The 19,722-nt window shown below is 33.3% G+C and overlaps 1 protein-coding gene across 2 annotated transcripts; it reads left to right on the top strand.

Moving 5' to 3' along the window:
- The first annotated feature begins 280 nt into the window (after window positions 1–280).
- Window positions 281–19,204, top strand: LOC134230991 (sodium- and chloride-dependent neutral and basic amino acid transporter B(0+)-like). 2 transcript variants are annotated; one of them, XM_062712857.1, is made up of 17 exons: window positions 281–382; window positions 484–590; window positions 7,500–7,656; window positions 7,890–8,021; window positions 8,224–8,364; window positions 8,868–9,078; window positions 11,591–11,729; window positions 12,627–12,761; window positions 13,222–13,325; window positions 13,462–13,699; window positions 14,312–14,440; window positions 14,678–14,777; window positions 15,074–15,201; window positions 15,501–15,653; window positions 16,161–16,316; window positions 16,821–16,899; window positions 18,553–19,204. In XM_062712857.1, the coding sequence occupies exons 2-16, from the start codon at window positions 552–554 to the stop codon at window positions 16,890–16,892; spliced, it is 2,034 nt and encodes a 677-aa protein (XP_062568841.1). In that variant the 5' UTR covers window positions 281–382; window positions 484–551; the 3' UTR covers window positions 16,893–16,899; window positions 18,553–19,204. The 2 variants fall into 2 exon arrangements, with proteins under 2 accessions (XP_062568841.1, XP_062568842.1); XM_062712858.1 differs by lacking the exon at window positions 16,821–16,899.
- Window positions 19,205–19,722: the final 518 nt, after the last annotated feature.

The raw sequence follows: 19,722 nt of genomic DNA, 5'->3' as shown, positions 1-19,722 counted from the left end.
TGTTATTCTGCATGCCCGTCTTGAACAATTTTTTTTTTGTCATAAAAAACTTTTTTTTATATATTTCAATGAAAAATATGCATGTGCAAGAATATTATTTCTGAAAGACAATTAAGCCTTTTAAACTCAATGCAAAAAAAAGTAAACAAAGTGAAGTATATGTAACTATTCCAATACATGAAAACAGTTCAATAAGGTGAACCTTCATATGAAAGGGGGGTTTAAACGTGTTATTATTGCATGCTTGGCTAACTTTCAATGGAACACGTAAGAGCTGAAAAAGGGTATATATTCTTTAAACCTTTAGAAGTCACACGCCGTTGGCTCGTTCGGGTGTTTTCATCTTTAGAGTTTTGAATTGGATGACAATTTCTTCTTCATTGTAAGTCTCTTTTGCATTTTTTGGGTTTGATTTTTGTTGGAAACTCCTGTGTGCTAAAGTTCTATTAGGAAAAGCTTGTTTTTTTACCTTTCCTATGCAAGGTGCTGAAGACTTGATATAAGGAAAGAAGTTGTAAAATTTAAAGGGCGTGTCGACAGAACGAAAAAACATGGCTGCCTACGACACGGACGTAGAACAGCATAGAAAGGTAAGTGATTAGATAAAAGTAAAATAGATAATAATTTTTGTGTATCAAGATTAAAAAAACAACGAGCAAAACAAAGAAACAATTTCTAAAAAAAAAAATTTAAAAGAGTATTTCGATAACACTCACATGGCATATTAGCAGCTCTTTTCCAGATCCCCCCCCCCCCCAATTTAACGTTTTTATTAAAGCTGTAAGTTTAAAGCAGTTATGCTATTCTTCAATCCATAGTAAATAAATCAACAGTTTGCTATTAAAAAAAAACTAGCATATTAAGATGATTCAGTTAACTTTATAATATTTGAGGCTAAATTGTAAGTTTTGTATAACACATTGCAATAGTTATGAAATGTACAGCTTTTCCGTAAAGTTTTAACAAAAACGGAGTTGTATTTAGCATATATTAGCATATATATATATATATATATATATATATATATATATATATATATATATATATATATATATATATATATATATATATATATATACACACACACTTAACGACGTTCGATCCTGATATTTAAAGTCTTAAACTTTTTTTGCCAAGTATATTTTTAGTTTCTACATGCATAGCTTAATTAAAATTCAAATCAAAAAATGGGGGTCAATGAGTACATTTAATATGACCTTTTTGCACTGAAATTTGTGTCTTAATTAAAAATTATATTTTTGACGATTTCCCTCCAATATTTTTATCCAATTAAAGCATGAAACAAAATGAACGCTAAGTTTGTTTAAAAAAGAAACTTAAAAATTGTGACTAAGAAAAAGTTTTAAATTGCTTCGCATAATCAATTATTTGACCTTTCTGCACTAATAAAAAGTGATTTTTCTGGCATTGAAAATTTAATAAGGGAGAAATTATTTTAAAGTCTTAAACTTTTTCTGATTTTAAGCAAATAGGCTGAATTTATCTTGAATATTTAGAAAAAAAAAACATCAAAACCGGGGGTATATGATGTAAATTTTCAGATATTACTAAAAAAGTGTCAATTTTAAAATTAAAATTTGCTTTGTTGATAGAATTCATAAGAAATAATTTAATTCCTTCAGATAACACATTTAACTACAAAAAAACAGCTTTTTGTGCAACCACAAAATTAACAGTATAAAATGGAAAAACTGATCATTTTCGTCCCTATAGTCTCAATTCTTCTTGAATGGAATTTAATCGCTGTTTTTTCATAAAATATAGTTAAATTTGCACTGTAGAATACAGATTTAATGTTAGAACTTAAGAATGATGCAGAATTTTATAAATAAAGGACCTGACCAAATTACGCTCAAAATCTCAGGATCGAACGTCCTTAAGTAAAATCCGTGCACGTGCTACACAAAGTCAGGCACGTAGCATCGATTTTGAAAGGGGGGGGGGGGGCAGCCACAGAAATTTTTTTTTTACTTGCCTGAAAAAGTTGACCAGCAAAAAAAAAGGGAAATTGGCCCAAAGTCGAAAATCCTATTTCGTAGGGGGGGGGGGGGGGGGGGGGGTTAGAGGCAGACTTTTCTCACTGCCAATTCTTTTCAATATCCTTCGTATTACTTCACTTTAGTATAAAGTGGGGGGGGGGGGCAACCAGCCTTTCAATGAACATTTTCAATAGTAAAAGTATGTTGGCAAAAAAAGTGGGGGGGGGGAGCCCCCCCCCCCCCCCCCCCTGTTGCTACGTCCCTGCAAGTTGAGAGTCGCCATAAGTTTGAAATGACATTTCACGTGAAAAACGTGTCATTGAGACTCACCTGACTTATCCTTGTTTAAAGTTTGCGTATTTAATGTTTCATTTCATCCACGTGTGATGTTTTTTGCATGATATTTAAGGGAGATTCAATAAAATTGTTAAAAAAGATTAAGAAAAAATGAATTTAAAGATTTTAATTATAATAAGCATTACGTTTTTTTTTATTATCCATATTCATTTTCCCATGCTATAATGATCAGTGTAGCGTTTCTTTTTACACCTACACTGCAATTTCTATAGAAAATTTTTGAATTGTAGTTTATTCATATTATTAAGCAGCGGAGAAAATCACAGCCTACGATTTGTATGTCATGGTTTTCAGACTACATTGATTGATATACATTAGGGTGGACGCTAACATGATATCAAAATGATACCAAAAGACTTCACATTGACAAATTCATGTGAATGAGAGCCTGTAAAATATAAATTGCTCCAGATAGACATAGTTCAGGCGAATTGGTGAAAGGGGGGGGGCGACATGAAAAGGGAAGGGATACTCCGCACGATCATTTAAACGATTGTCACACCTCAATCCATTTACATCCTTTTGCTAATGTACCTTACATCCTAGGGAGACCCAAGGACAGAGTTTCTGCACGGTATCTTTTATGAATATTTCATTTCCTGATTTCTCATGAGTGACTAAACTGTGTTTTGTCCGCCAAAAAGCCCTTGATCCTCTACCACTTCTGGTTCCGTCTTTCTATATGGGACTGGAAAGATTTACATACATAGACCTCGGTGTAGGGGGGGCTAAATGAAAGTGGGGGGGGGGCTAAATTAATAAAAAAAAGGTAAACTCTAATTTTCATTGCCTATATTATGTATACATTTGCAGAAAAAGTGGGGGGGATAAGCCCTCCTACCCCCCCTCCCCGGTTTCGACACCTATGACATATACGTAACAGTTTTCCCATCAATTTCTAGAAAAGACCCTTCATAGATTTTTTTAACACGTTCATATCCCAATCTTGTCCAAATTAATACATGTATGTATACACACATTTACCCTTCGAAGCACAAGGAAGAATTTGCGATGATTTGTGAAAAAAATGTCTACATGCGCTTAGACATTTTCAAACTGGAAAATATTAACATTACACAATTTCCATTAAAATGCAACCATCAAAAGAATTAAAATCTGATTTTTTCGTTGTGTTCTATAAAATTACTTTGCATACTATGGCGGTCATTGAACGGAAAGAAATCCATTGTTGAATATACCAGTAGACAGGGTCTCATAGTAAAAACCAGTTTTTAAAAGCACTAGGAAAAATCTTCTCCAGTTTTTCATCCGCTATTTAAATTAATTAATTGACCAGGACGGTTCCATCTCTGGGACTCGAGGCTTCATATCCGGCCTTGAACCAACCACATGTAGATTAAAACCTTAATCTCCCTATAATAGTAATGTTTGGTTTTATTCTGGGGGATTTAATTCATATTTTATTTTGTGTCCATGACCGTAGCTGTTTATATATTTAAATACTTTCGTAACTTTTTGAAGACAGGTTGCCTTGCGAGTGGTTCCCTTTTCAGAATTTTAATTTAGTCAACAAACATTTCTTCATTACTTGTATAATATGAACTTTAATTCGCCATGTTAAATTTGAGAACCCCCTTTAATTTGAGAATATAAAAGGAAAAATGTTTTTATCTTCTTCGCAAAACCAGTTATATACAATGCAGAAGAGTGTCCTCGGTTTTGCTGTAGTGTTTGGATTTAAGCACCTTCTGTATATTTTTACCCCTAAATTGTTCAAAATATGATTCGTCATTTTCTACTACTTAAGGTAGTACGATCCTCAGCTAGGAATGATAACTCTTAAAATTAAAAATATACATATAATTAAAAAGGCTAAAAATCAAAATGAAGCTTGAAAAAAAAACTCTGCATGCAACAACTTTTTTACTTAATGCATCTTACTATGATACGATTCAAGGTTCTTTGAATTCTTAGAAAGGGTCTCGTAAGAAGTTGAAAACTGTACCCAATAAACGGGATAAAAATAAAACAGTTTTAGAGAAATTGGATTTTCTTGAAGCTAGCCTAAGATACCAATGTTTCTTGACCTGATATGAACTTAGAAGTAATCCGTGATGTCTTGTAATGATAACATTATACGTAATAATCGAGGCCTCTTAAAACCAAAAATGTATTAATGAACATACATTTTCTCTGAATTCCTGTATATTTAAAGTTTTTTTTTAATCTATAATATTTTTGCCGATCAATTTTCAACTAATGAAACTGTATATGTTTTTATTCGCTTTTCTTGAATATAATATTAAGGATTTAATTATAATCTCTATAAAATAAAAAAAACATATTAAATTTTAATTTTATTAACTAAAAGTATGAACTTTGAAGAAATACTGTGGCTTAATATACATTTTTGTGACTTCAGAAATATTTTGTGAGAATTTTCAATTACTTAAATGCTGATTTTATGAACCCAAGGATCAGACTACCTTAAATACACCGGGACTGAATGTAATACTATACTTAAGCATCCATTGTTCAGCTTTAAATTCTTTACACGGGCAAAAATATCAAGGTCAAAAAAAGAAAGAAGACCGATGTTTCTTCGTTTTTCAGTAAGACACAACGCATGAATTTCTCACTGTCTCTAAATTACCTGTGTGTTTCAAAATGGAGATACCGTTCCCAAGAATTACACAATATTATATCGAGATAATGGCCCAAAGAAAAAAATGTTGACATGTAATTTTGAACACGTCACTTTTCACAGGAATCTTTGGACGCAGTTTCCTTTTCCACTGGACAGGATAAATCATTGAAAATATATGCTGGTACATGTACGGTTTTAAGTTCCAAAGTAAAATAAATTAACGGTCTAATACACAAATAAAAAGGTTAAAATGACTCGGCAAACATTGTGCTGAATAACATATTCAAAGCCTTCAATATACATGTACCTGGTCGCCCGCGTGGCACAGTGGTTAGAGCATCTGCTCTAGACACGCGGAGTAAGACATTGATCCTTATTTACGTCGCGGGTTCGAATCCCACTGTGGGACATGGAAACCGGCCCTTCGGACGAGACCCTATAAACTGAGGTCCCGTGTCGCAGTCGGTGCTGGCACGAAAAAGATCCCTTACTGCTCAATGGCCGTAAGTGCTGAGTCATTTTACAAAATTTATAGCTCTCCACCGGAAAGTGGTGGCGTCATATCTCTATATGAGTGAAAAATTCTCGAGAGAAACGTGAAACAATATGCAATCAATATACCTGTACATTCGTAGCGTATACACGAATATGTAGGCATATTTGAGAGAGAGAGAGAGAGAGAGAGAGAGAGAGAGAGAGAGAGAGAGAGAGAGAGAGTTCATCTAAACCTGGTCAGGCCAAAATAAAAAATACCCTTGTTTCCCCTAACGCGACCGACCCAATTAAATCGCACCGACTGAAAAGATTTTTTAAATAAGATGATTCAATAATTTTTTTTATTGTTAAGCAAGTTTTATTAAATACAATTTCATCAAAATCAGTTTTTTATCAGAACGGCCGACATTGTTCTACTGTGATTTTCAAGCATTTGTTGGAAACAAAATGACGTCCAGATAAATACAGGGCATTAGCTCTTCATGAAACAATGGCGAGTCTCAATCTTATACTTTTAGCAGGAATTGGAATTGGAATTCTTCACTCTTGAAACAATTCGGTAATAAAATTACCATGACTAATTAAGAGTGTTTCGGAGGCGTTTTGGCGTCTCCATGTGAGTGAATAAATTTTCGAAAGGGACGTTAAACAATAAACAAACAGACCTGTCTTTGAATTTAAAGTACGTAATACATGGTAAGGACGACCTCATGAGTAGATGAGGGGCACACCTAGTGAACACATCATTCAATTTCACAGCATTTTATCTAATTTGAGTTTTGATCTAATAACCAGTTCATCTATGTCCCTATGTTTACTATATGCCATTATGGAACCATAGGAGTTGTAAATATGTCTGCATATTCCTCCTGATTAATATAATTCAGATATCCTTTCTTTATTCTTCCTGCCTTTATTTAGTGGTTAAACTTCGTGACTATGACATTGTATATAGCATTTTTATCATTTGTAGATTCGGTTTGGTTCAATTAAATATTGTTAACATACTATTTCCAAATAGTTTTGAAATCATGATTCAGCTTCCTGAGACGTTCAGTGTATTTTTCTTTAATTAGGCCTTTGAAGATTGGTTGTTTCTTCGCTTTTATTCCCTTCGAGATTTGTTTGGATGACATTTCCCATTGCTCCAAATTTAGACGTATTCAGCACTTTTTTTGTGGGGGATCTTTTTTTGAGCCAGCATCTTCTGCGACACTGGACATAAGTTTTTATGGTCCCCTTTGAAGGACCGTTTTCAATGTTACTCATTGGGATTTGAACATGCGATTTAAAATTAGCCACTTACTTCTTAACTCCAAAGCAAAATGCTTCAGAACCACTGCAAATCTCATGGCCCTCAAAAAAGTACATTGATCGTCTATAAGCTCTGAAGGCTGATGGAAGGTTTGAATACATATACTCGTATGTCTGGTTTCGTATTTGACAATCTTGTCTATTTTATTCAATTTACTGTATATAAGTGTAATGGCGTGAGATATTTCACAAGTTCAACAGTTGTGAATTAATTAATAATTAATTTTGTTTTTAAACGGCATATGTACGATACTTAGCATTTTGTTCACAAATCGCTTTCTTTTGTATTTTTCTTATTTATAAAGGTAATTTTCCATTAAATTTTAGAATGTATTTTCAAAGCTGCTGTCAGAAAATAAAATTGTTTACCTACCTACCGACCCAACTTGAGAATTTAGGGTCGGGTTAGGGGAAACAAAGATATTTTTAATTCCGGCCTCAGATCGCAATGTTGTTGCATGAAATTTTAAAACAATCCAAATGTTCATGAAACTAACTTCCTTTATCGCATCGTCCTCTTTGGAAATTGCATTTTCATTTACCATGAAGTTCATTAACCCTGTAGTTCCTTTTCCACTTTTACTGGATCTATACAATAGTCAAAAGGTAGACGGATTATATCAGAATTTACAATCATACCTTAACATTAAATAAATTTGCATATTTGGCAATAGCTAAATTTATTCATAATTATCATCATTAATTATCAAATTTCTTTCTTTCAGAAATTAGCAGAGGAAGAATCGATGGACTCTGGGGACGAAAATATCGAGAGAGGAAACTGGTCATCCAAACTCGACTTCTTGCTCTCCTGTCTGGGTTACGCCGTGGGTCTAGGAAACGTCTGGAGATTTCCCTATCTTTGTTACAGAAATGGAGGAGGTGGGTTTGAAAAAAAAAATGGAAGAAGCTTACGAGCATGCGCAATAGATATATTTTATTACATTGAAATACATGTACCGATGAATTTTAGAAAGAATATTGACCGACGAGACCTGAACGACCGATATAAAAATAAAATGGGCACCGAAATAATTCATGTATGACAGTTATTGCTATAAATGATATTGATAATTATTAACTTAATTATATCTCAAGGTTTCTTTCTGTTTTAGGGGCGTTTTTCATTCCTTATTGTATCGCCCTGGCATTGCTTGGAATCCCTATATTCTTATTAGAGCTAGCCATTGGACAGTACTCTAGCTCTGGACCATTCACCTGCTGGAAATTTTCTCCGATATTTACAGGTACATGTATATATAATACATCTACATTTCCAACACCTTTAAGATCATTCAATATATTTATATTAAAGCAGCTCAAAAAGTTTATACTTTTAATTTCAACAGGTTCACTGCATTTCAAAATTTTATAGGACACGTAAATACCTAATATATGAAATAATTAATGTAATTGCTTACATGAAACGACATTAATATTTCTTTGTAGGAATTGGCTATGGAATGTTTATTGTATCAGCCCTGGTGGCCATTTACTACAATATGATTATCGCCTGGGCATTCTTCTACCTCTTTGGTTCCTTCACCAGCGACTTACCATGGCAATCATGTGGGGATTGGAGTACAAATCGTAAGAACGAAAAAAATTTAAATCGAATCATTTTTGGTCAATAGTGAAAATCATAACTACAATATTAATTCACTGTTGAAACTGTTTGACTGGCTAAGAAGGAAAACTCTAAAAAAAAAAAAAATAAATAAAAGGGGGGATAAAAAATTAATATATATAAACATCATCTTCGCTAGCCAAGGGTTTTGCGGTCCGCAGCGCTCCCCATAAACGCTGCGGACCGAAAACCCTTGGCTAGCGAAGATGATAAACATGGGTGGATTTGATCATTAATACTACAAGAAAAAGTTTGGGGCAGCCTTTTATTGAGATTTTCATACTGAATCATCAGCTAAAGTTTATGTTCAGCTAAAAGTGGGGGGATCTTCCTCAATACTTTGTGCTTAAAAAGATTGAAAATTCTTAAGAACCAAAAAAGAAAAAAGTCCAAAAATGTTATTTACATGAATTTTTTTATACAAATTTTCTTTTACTGAAAAAATACAGGTATTTGAATTTTACAGTATGCTATGACAATGTCAAGATCTTGAACAAAACATTTGAAAAGTGCAATGGGAACAACAGATGGGGCAAAACATGGGTAGCCAATGAAACACAGGGCATCTGCTATGAGCCTGGACTTCTGAACAAAAAGGAGGGGGTTCGTGCTTACCTTGTCCCCGAACTGGCCAAAAACTACTTTCCAAGGACACTTCCCTCTCAGGAATACTTCGAGTAAGTCCCTGTTATTTCCATACATTACGATGACACCATGTAAAAATAATAGACTATCCTACTTGTATTTCAGATACAGTGTCTTTTATAACCATCCCAAACTATATCCGAATTCTGAATATGTATAAGTATGAAAAAATAATACGTCAAGATTGGATGAAAATGAATTTGAAACAAAAAACTTCACCAGCATGTGATTAATTAATAGGAATGGTACTTCCTAAAAAGTGGAAGTTGATGACATTATAATACTACATGGTAGTCTTTCTTTTGTGGGTCCTTATCTCATCAAAAAAGCAAATTGAAATACCTTCTGCATTTGGGTCCGTCTTCCATTCAGCTTCTAAATGAAATGGTTTTCAAACCTTTTTAAAGTTGACCATATAATAATAATTTATTTTATATACTGTCATCTGTCTCTCTTATTATTTTTTCTTAAATGTGGGATTAAAATCATGCATATTTAACGTACACTTAGTTCAGGTGAGCATAATATACAGATATTGACTGGGTATGAGGGCAACATATGATTTATTGCACCTGAAGGTGAAAATGTTGTCCGAGGCCGCAGGCCAAGGGCAACATTTTCACCTTTAGGTCCAACAAATCAATGTTGCCCGAATCCCAGTCTATAACTGTTTTGTTATACCCTTCAGTGCTCTCTTAAGATTTAATCAATACACATCATATTATTAATTACTTTATATGGAAAATCATGACTTAATCAGTAAATATAAAACAATAGCTGAGAAAGAAAAAAATTAATTATATGTATCATATCACAAAAATTATTTATCCCAAAACATACTCTTCCCTTCTTCCTTACCTTGCTGGTAGCAACAACTCTTGCAGCTCTTAACTTCGGCTATTTCCGTGTAGCCGATATTGAACGATGATTAATTACTTGTGACGTTGCGGTCTAACAATTCTTATGTTGGCCAGTCAACAGTGAAATTGTTAGACCGATGTAATAAACATTTTTTGTTGGACTTAATTTTTATTAGTAATACATATATTGATAGCTAATTATAATGGTATAACAATGTGACTTAGACCTCTCATTTGATGTTTTTTTGACTTGCCAGAACAGGTCAGCCAACAATAAAAGTTTAACTAAGACCAATTTTAAGATAATATTTGTTTACTCCTACCGACTCAGGATACAAAAACTGGGTCTGAAAATTTTAACAGAAATAATGAATGTTAAAAATCTAGTTTCTAGAATGCATATTTTTCCTGCTTGAAGTTTAACAAGCTAATTCAGAGAATTCGTGTCCCCCGCTTAGGGAAAAAGTCGGATCCCCCTGACTGAATTTGTAGAATTATTAAATGTATACATGTATACTGAAGCAAATAAAATACATGTATGTCAATATACATATAAGGATTTGATTGCTTATTCTGTATTATGTGTATAGAAGATTCTTTTTATATGGAATATTTATCACACTGTAATGATGATTTTATAACCTCATAAATTTTTCATTTCACATGCTGAATACTATCATTTAATAAAAAAAAGAAAAGTATTTTAAAAAAAAGAAAAAAGAAAAAAAAGACAGGTTCGACCGAGATTCGATCCCGGGACCTCTCGCATGTGAAGCGAGTGACTTAACCACTAGACCACGGAATCGCTTTAGCCGGTGTTAAGTATATACAGAAACAAAGTCACATACATGTATATATTCATGTTCGGTATTCTCAAAATTTTACACAATCCATGGTGTTTGATTTATTTAGCCATTATTAAACAGTTCTAGTAGATGTAATAAGAACATAAAGTCCGCCGAGAACCTGTTTTATACGCAATAACTCTCCTCATGCCCCTGCGCTAAAAATAGCGACACGTAATACTATAAATACTAATAAAACAAACGGGGCGGGGCACTTTGAGAGGGGCGAGAGACGTCCTAGGGAGTTTTGGTATAAAATTACATTGCATAAGCTCAAAATTTTCTTGAAATATCGCCCGGAAATGATAGTGTTACACACAGACAGAATGTATAAATTTACGACCTTGAACTTTGACCTTTTGACCTCAAAATCAATAGGGGTCTTCACTAGGCCACAGGGAGTTGTTATGTAAAATTTCATTGCAATAGCTCAAATGGTTCTAGAGATATCATGTGGAAACGAAAGTCTTTTAACAGACAGAATTTGCTTATTTATGACCTTGACCTTTGACCTTTTGACCTCAAAATCAATAGGGGTCTTCTTTAGTCCATAGGGAGTTGCTATGCTAAATTTCATTGCAAAAGCTTTTCTCGAGATATCGTGTGGAAACGAAAGCGTTACAGACAGACAGAAAGACGGACGGACGGACGGACAAACCCAAATTAATATCCCCCACTTTTCAAGCGGGGGACAAAAAAGTTTTGAGTCGAGTACAGTAATTTTTAGCCGGCCGGTCGGGAAAAACAACCAGACATTTTTTTAAGGATGGCCAAATGAAAAAAAAAATGTTATCAAAGATAAATCAAAATTCACCTTTCTTTTATTTTCCTCTTGACAGCAACTATGTAACCGGATCTGGATATAGCACCGGATATGACGATCTCGGAGGAGTCCGCTGGCAGCTTGCTCTGTGCTACCTTCTGGCTTTCATCGTTGTCATCCTCTCTCTCAGCAAGAGTATCAAGTCATCAGGAAAGGTTCGTTCAAAATTACATGCCCCGCTATTCCATCTTGTAGTTTAATTTTTATTATCTATGATTCACTTCAAGTCCATTTTTGCCTTTACATTTTGGTAGAAGCTGTACATACGGAATTCAGTTTTGTTTTAGATATTTGAAAATTTTCATATATTTGGCATGTAGTTTGACAGAGAACCAAAGAATTTCAATTGGTGCCACATAATTGTTCCGTTTTAATTTTTTAAACCCAAACATAGTTCTGAACATCTAGGAAATCTGCATATCAGATTACTAGTACTTATTCTGTTTCGTCTTTCTTTGGTAGATGATTACTTATTTTGTTTCGTCTTTCTTTGGAAGATGATTACTTATTTTGTTTCGTCTTTCGTCGGTAGAAGATAACATATTTTGTTTCGTCTTTCGTTGGTAGATGATTACTTATTTTGTTTTGTCTTTTGTTTCGTCTTTCGTTGGTAGATGATTACTCATTTTGTTTCGTCTTTCGTTGGTAGTTGATTATACTTGCTTTGTTTTATTTTTCGTTGGTGGATGATTACTTATTTTGTTTCGTCTTTTGTTTCGTCTTTCATTGGTAGATGATTACTCATTTTGTTTCGTCTTTCGTCGGTAGAAGATAACATATATTTTGTTTCGTCTTTCGTTGGTAGATTCGTTTTTTGTTTGTAGTTGATTATTACTTATTTGTTTCGTCTCTCTGTGGTAGGTGATTACTTTAGTTTTTTTTGTTTCGTCTTTCGTTGGTAGATGATTACATATTCCGTTTCGTCTTTTGTTTGTAGATGATTACTCTGTTTCATAATGTTTCGTCTTTCGTTGGTAGATGATTATTGATTATTTTGTTTCGTCTCTCTGTGTAAGGTGGTGTACTTATTTTGTTTCGTCTTTCATCGGTAGGTGGTGTACTTCACGGCGACATTCCCCTACGTGGTGTTGGTTATCCTCCTGATCCGAGGTTTAATGCTGGAAGGAATGGAGGAAGGAATCAAATTCTACATCACACCCGACCTGACCAGATTAAGTGATGCACAGGTAATGATTGATATTAAATTCGTGATAAAAAAAATGCAATTTCTTGTTGTAAATACGTACTCCATATATGGACAAATGTCCAGAAAATATGTGGTATTCAAAATAGGATTTTATGTTTAAACCAAAAATTCATTAAGATTTTTTAAAAAAGAGATACCGTATTGCTTTCTTGGCGGGTGTAAAATTTGGCATTTTGCCTGCTCTAAGGTATGCCAATAATTTTGACGTAATTTATTTCAGTGGGCGCAGGGTTAAGCTATTTGCAGATGGGCACTAATAAGAGTACTGACTATTTTAGCGATTAAAATTCTAGCGGACTATCATCTAAACACCAAAATTAACACCCCACTAAAATAATCCGCCATACGATATGCATTGTAACAGTCACCTACATATGTAATTGTAACATTTGTCGATCTGTTTTACTAATATGATTTTTTTGTATCTGTATATGAAATAGGTGTGGAAAGATGCTGCCGTGCAGATCTTTTTCTCCCTGTCCGCTTCATGGGGAGGTCTCATCGCCTTGGCCAGTTACAACAAATTCCATAACGATCTGATAAGGTAATTCACGTAGAATGCAATTATTACCTTTTCTTCCTTATTTTTTTTACCTCATTGAGTTTAAAAAATGGAGACTCGCTCATTTCAATGAAAGTATGAATTTCAGCATTTTTTAAATCATTATATTCTGTTCCAGGGATACCCTGATTGTAGCGTTTGGTAATTGCCTGACCAGTGTCTTTGCGGGTTTCGTCATCTTCTCCTACTTGGGCTACCTGGCCCAGTACATGGATCTGCCAGTAGCTGATGTCGCCAAAAGTGGCCCGTCTTTGACCTTCGTCGTGTACCCATTCGCCGTCACCAAAATGCCCGTGTCTCCTCTCTGGGCCATTCTTTTCTTTGTTATGTTGATCACACTGGGAGTAGACAGCGAGGTATAATAACTGGGCTCTGTTTGCAACAGTTAACAAAACGTATTCCCAGAGTTTTTTCTTCAAGTTTATGTTTTGTAAATGTAATATTCATACACCCTAGGGGTGCTTAGGGACGTGAACTACCCCCCCCCCTTCCCTCGATTTTCGTACTCCAGGGTTCTTTGACTTTTTTTTAAAATAAAATATTTTTGTAACATATTCACAAAGTATTATTACAACTGAAAACCCAAATTTTCAGTACCCTTGAACCCTTTGGGTACGGAACACGGGGGTTGGGGGGGGGGGGGGGGGGGGGGGGGCTGGGGTCTCGTCCCAAACCAAAGCACCTATGATATACCTTGGGTAAACTAATTTATGCCACCGTCGCATGCAAAATATAACCATTTAATACTATTAGATGTGAAAATTTTGTCAACAATAATTTCTTTTTAGCCATTATTAGAATGTTCAAAGAATGACAATTAAATCAAAAGTACATTGCCGTAGTATATAGGATCCATTCACGGCGTTTGTGTAGCGAGATACGTGAAAATAAATTTAAGCGAAACTTTTAATTTCAAAAGTTGTAATTTTGGGAATCAGTGCTCAGTAGAGAGATCTATTTTTTTTTAGTTTGTCCTGGTAGAAACTGTACTCACATCTTTAATGGACCGATTCCCCAAACTGCGTAAATACAAGCTCTTCACCGTCATGGTTACGTGCTGCCTTTTCTTTCTCCTTGGACTAACGTTAACGACAGACGTAAGTATAATTCATTATATGTGATGTACTGCTTCAAGATCCATTTCGATCTTTTTTTGTGCTCAATCAAAAATATTTATCTATTTTTAAGTATTTTTAAGTGCAGCAAATTTTCAATATAATTTTTGATTTTTGCCAGTTGCATGTGAAGAACACGAGATGAATTTAAATGATTTATTTTAATTTTCGAAACCGATAAAAAAGAATAAATAACAAGATACATTGGTTTTTTGTCAGGGAGGTCTTTATATGTTAGAAATCATGGACACCTATTCTGGTGGATGGAGTATTTTGTTCATTGCCATTTTCGAGTGTATTTCCATTGGTTGGGTTTACGGTAAGCAGGAAGATATTTTTTATATTTTATTTCAATCAAATTTCAAAGGTACAGAGTAGAAAGCTACTAATTTTTTCGTCGTAAATACTTCATGCGTAGTATATAAAATCCCATTTTCTACAATTCTGTACATATACTCGTAAAAAATTCATATATAGTGTATGAATCCACGTACGCAAACATCAAGATGTTACCTGAAAAAATACCATAAAAGAAGTTTAGGAAATACGATGAGTTATCTTTTCTGTAAAAAGTTAATTTAATACTAAATACCTGACCTATTTTTAAAATTATAGGCATCTTCCGGTTCTTGGACGACATTAAGCTGATGACGGGGAACAACTTCTGTCTGTGTTTCCCCTTCATCATATTCAAATACTGGTGGATGTTGTGTTGGTGTCTACTTACCCCACTCCTGGCAGCCGTAAGTTCTACCGACCATTCTTATTTAATTCACAAAAATATATATAATGTGAAAAAAAATCTAATTAACAAAATTCCTTTAGTCAACTATAGTAAATTGTAAGAACTTGTCTCTAATCCAATTGATTCTTTCAATAAAATATGTTCAAAACAAAGTTCCTTTAAATCGAAACAAATTGTAGGTTTTTTCTTACTCATATTTATTTTAGACTTTAAGCTAAATCATAATGATGACCTAATTTTGAACAATATTTACACAAAATCTGACATAAATGCTGAGCGGGAAAAAATATTTTATAGATCATTATGGTATTCTCGTGGGTGGACTATACTGGAATGGATAACGGTAAAGAATATGACATGTACGCAGATTTGATGGGATGGGGAATGACGCTAGTCACCATTGTGTGTATTGTCGGTACTGCCATTTACGTCATCATCAAGTCAGGCGGGGTGAGTAGCATGATTTGTCACGTGATTGTTTTAAGCATTTTATTAGGGAATTTAAATAGGGTAAGACTGGATATTTTCTTAGTTGCAAAACATACTAGTTATTGATAACAGGTAATGTTTGAATGCCTCCTTTCGTTAGCTTTTTGATACACATTGTAAAACAGTTCTCTTACAGAGAATCATAGTTGGATACGTTTCTTCATTGTCAAAGCGTGATAATGGCATTGTCCACATCTATTTGTCATTTTAAATACTGTATGACTAATTTGTGGGCTAGCTGTTTCCCATATATTCTTTTTTAAGAACAAATTTTACGCATAACACAAATGTACATGTATATGCATAACCAGTATTTTAAACAGATCTGTTTTGTTATCTCCATGCCCCTCCATGCCGAGACTTTTTCCGTCTTTCTGTTCTCTCAATTGTCGCACTGCTGCATCTGCATATAGCTGATAAACATCTCTTGTTATTTTTTTTAATCTGTAAGATTGCGTTCTTTTACAGAGTATAAAGAAAGCAGTACGACCTACCATTGAGTGGGGACCAGCCTTGGTGAGGCACCGACGGGAAGCCGAATATCACACTAAGAGGTACACCACAGACTTCGTCATAGATCCGTGGGGACTGGAACCAGTTAACCCCAAAGACATCCAACTACAGGTATATATACCTATTATAACAAGTAACTACTCTTTTATCTATATTCAATAATTTTTAATGGGTATGATTTAATTCCAAATCTCCAAATATGCATATACCACACAACGGTTATCTTGCTTGAATTATGTATTCTTGCATGATAAAGATAGTTAATATGTATATTTATCATATAAAGAAATCCATGTACATATATATAATACAGTATAATATATTATTGCATGATTAATACTGATATTATAAAGTTAACCAAGGAGGTATAATATACAAAAAAAAATGTTTCTGCAGTACAAACGAATTTTAATTAAATCATTGTATATGGTTTGCCCGTAGACATGGGAAAAAAAACTTTTAGGCTGTTTTAAATGAGACTAAAGGGTATTTTTGTTTTCTATAACTTACTTTGATTTATAATACAAACAACTATGATCATATTTCAGCCCATTTATTGTGGATTTATTACTGTTGGCAAAACCTTGGATAACCACTTGATTTCACAACTTTCAGGTTGAAAATAACAAGCCTGGGTTAGAAAATACCGGCTATGTACCACACATTGAAGATTCTTCAAAATTCTAAACTGGTGGTGAATATCATTTGTTTTGGATGTTGTTGTTCATTTCTCACTTTAGCACTTGTTTTAGCTTAACCTGTTAGATTCTTCATTTCCACACAAAGATTTTTTTTCCACCATCTAGTTCAGCATTTTCTTGAGTGTTTCTGAGTATATATATGTATACATATACCATATATTCGCTAAAAACTATCATTTTAGAGTTTTCATCTTCACTTCAGTAACTTGTATAATGCTTGATTAAACTTAAATACTGGTAGAGGGGAAGGAGCTCAACATAATCATTGTAATCTTCATATTAAAGGATTACTTAATATCAACCAAACCAACAAGCTTAAGGCAATTTACGATACTTGAAATAATGAATTATAATTGAGTAACTTGTAACTGAATAAAATGTTTTTCTTTTTTTATCTAGTCTACAACACGTTTACGGTTCACAAACCCTCTGCTCACTGATATAAAATGTTGCTTGAACCTTAATGATTTTCCAATTATATACGTAAAATACGAACTATTATAGCATAGCTTGCGGGGCAAAATTGGACAAAAAAAAGACACCAACTTGGCAAATCAATAAAGGAATAATAGATATTTATGCCATTAAGAATTATTTCTCTTATCAGAGTAACAATGAACCTTAAGCACATATTTAGTTGAATCATTATGCACGATTTTGTTTAAAAGTTTAGATTAAACGTTGCTTAATCAGAACAGTTGAATCAATGGCCAAGAATAGGCATGTAGATCTGTATTGCCTATTTGTACATGAAAAGCCCTGATATGTTTTGCTTATCTCCCCTAATAGTAGGATGACATTCGCAGCAACGAAGGACCTTTATGGATTCAAGTGTGGAATTAAATCCTCCCTCGTAAATATATGAATACTTCTCAGCATGCCAACAGACTTAATAGATGTTTATATTGCATGGCTTTTCATGTTCAAGTACAGACTATTTTTTATCGAATTATTAAAATCTGTTCATTTAATTGTGCTGACCATTGTCTGTCTGTCTGTCTGTTTGGTATATGGATGACATTTGTCTGATTTTTCAGGAGACATAGTGCAGTCTTTATTGATACGTACATGTATTTTGGCATTACTAAAACACAATAGATCTCTAACATCTATTAATTGAAGTTAATGTTGCTTTGATGCCATTTTCTACATGTTTTCCGTTTTCTTTTGAATGATGAGTGTCTAATATTTCAAAATGAAATGAAAAGAATAAAAATATTTTTAAAAAGAATTATTTTGGGTATAGTACGGTATAGCTATGTTTATTCAGGAATGTATAAGAAAAAAGTAAAGAATTAATGACAGGTTTTTGATTATATAATTAACTGGTAGATTTCTACAATACGTATTAAATTTGTTTAGTTTAATCAAAATTAGTATGCAAATGCAACATGTCATTCTAAATGGTCTCCATTTACAGAACAATAAAATTGCTTAAAATATTAAAATTCTGTAGAATTATATTACCCGTTCTAACATAAGGCTTATTTGTAGGTGTTTTGTATGTGAATGTATTGTTTACTTATTAACAAAGGTATACTAAATGAAATAAAAATTAATGCTACGAATACATAAAAATGCATTCATACATACGTGTCTTATTGATAGGTTTTGGTAACCAAGATTCTAATTTATCTTTTTTGTAGGATGGGAAACGTGGAATAGACAACGAAGGATTTTCCAATATTCGAGTTTGAATTCTTTAAACGAAGGAATGTGATTGCTTCACGGCGGAAGGACAGCTAGAAATTCTAAGGAAAATGACTGAGAATACCCAAATACATATATTTTACACATAATCATTGAAATAACGCAATTCATTTTAGCAAGATCATTTTTATTCTGGAGCATTTCAACACAATCGTAATGCGCACTTCTTGAAAGTTGACAAAATTATGTGACGTGGCAGTATATACCATTGAAAGAATAAGGAACTAACGTGTATGAAATGTTCCTTAAACTTATAAGAATTACGATATTCCATTTTTTAAAGAAAAACTTTTCAAACGGCGTACAATCTTTTTTTTTAATCTTCGTGATAATATACTGAATATGCATAATAATGAGAAATACCCGTACATTTAATATAGTTTTTATTATATGTTTTACTCTCTGTAATATTTCGTATTGTTTGAATTTAACTGGTGACTTTTCAATATTTATGTTTTACATATATTACAGCTGTTCATTTTCTATTACTTTAGTGCTTTTAACTTGTTTTACTAATATCAGAAGTAATAATTAGCATGTATTTTTATTTTTGATGGAGATATATGAATAAACGTTTTAAAGATTTTATATCTTCAAGTTGTTTGATTCAGTTGAGATAGAAGCTGGATAAGTCTATTTGTCTTTGAACGAAAACTGTTTTGCACAAGTTGGACAGTGTTATAATATTTTGATTATAGAAAGATGAGCAAACATTGATTGCAAAATGCCTATAGCTTTAGATATATAACTCAAGTTTGTTCAAATCATGACCCCCAGGGGTAGGTTGGGGTCACAATTGGGGATCAAAGTTTGACTTAGGAATAAATAGGGAAAATCTTTTAAAATCTTCTTCTCGACAATGGTATTCAAGTTGCGAATTCAGTATTTAGAGTTGTAAAATTATAATTGAAAGTTATGAGATTATGTCCAAAAAAAATACTTTTGAATGGAACTTTCTCAGCAAAAAATTTATATTATTAAAGAAATAAGATATTAATGGCATTCGAATTCCTTGCATTAAAATTCTGAGTATTTTCACATTTACATTTCTTAAAGACTGAAAAAACTTGCTACAAAGTAAAAGGTGGTGTGACCATTGAAGGGCA

Source organism: Saccostrea cucullata, unplaced genomic scaffold, assembly GCF_032062105.1.
Source record: "Saccostrea cucullata isolate Sc308-1 unplaced genomic scaffold, CSIRO_AGI_Scuc_v1 ctg4341, whole genome shotgun sequence".
Taxonomy (NCBI): domain Eukaryota; kingdom Metazoa; phylum Mollusca; class Bivalvia; order Ostreida; family Ostreidae; genus Saccostrea; species Saccostrea cuccullata.
This window is presented reverse-complemented; position numbering and strand designations above follow the sequence as displayed.

What these genes read in the sequence shown, in the direction of transcription:
- LOC134230991 (XM_062712857.1), top strand. Translation starts at nt 552, where the DNA reads ATGGCTGCCTACGACACGGACGTAGAACAGCATAGAAAG. An exon ending in CCAGATTAAGTGATGCACAG is followed by an intron (nt 12,762 to 13,221) that starts GTAATGATTGAT and finishes TATATGAAATAG; the next exon opens with GTGTGGAAAGATGCTGCCGT. An exon ending in TTACCCCACTCCTGGCAGCC is followed by an intron (nt 15,202 to 15,500) that starts GTAAGTTCTACC and finishes AATATTTTATAG; the next exon opens with ATCATTATGGTATTCTCGTG.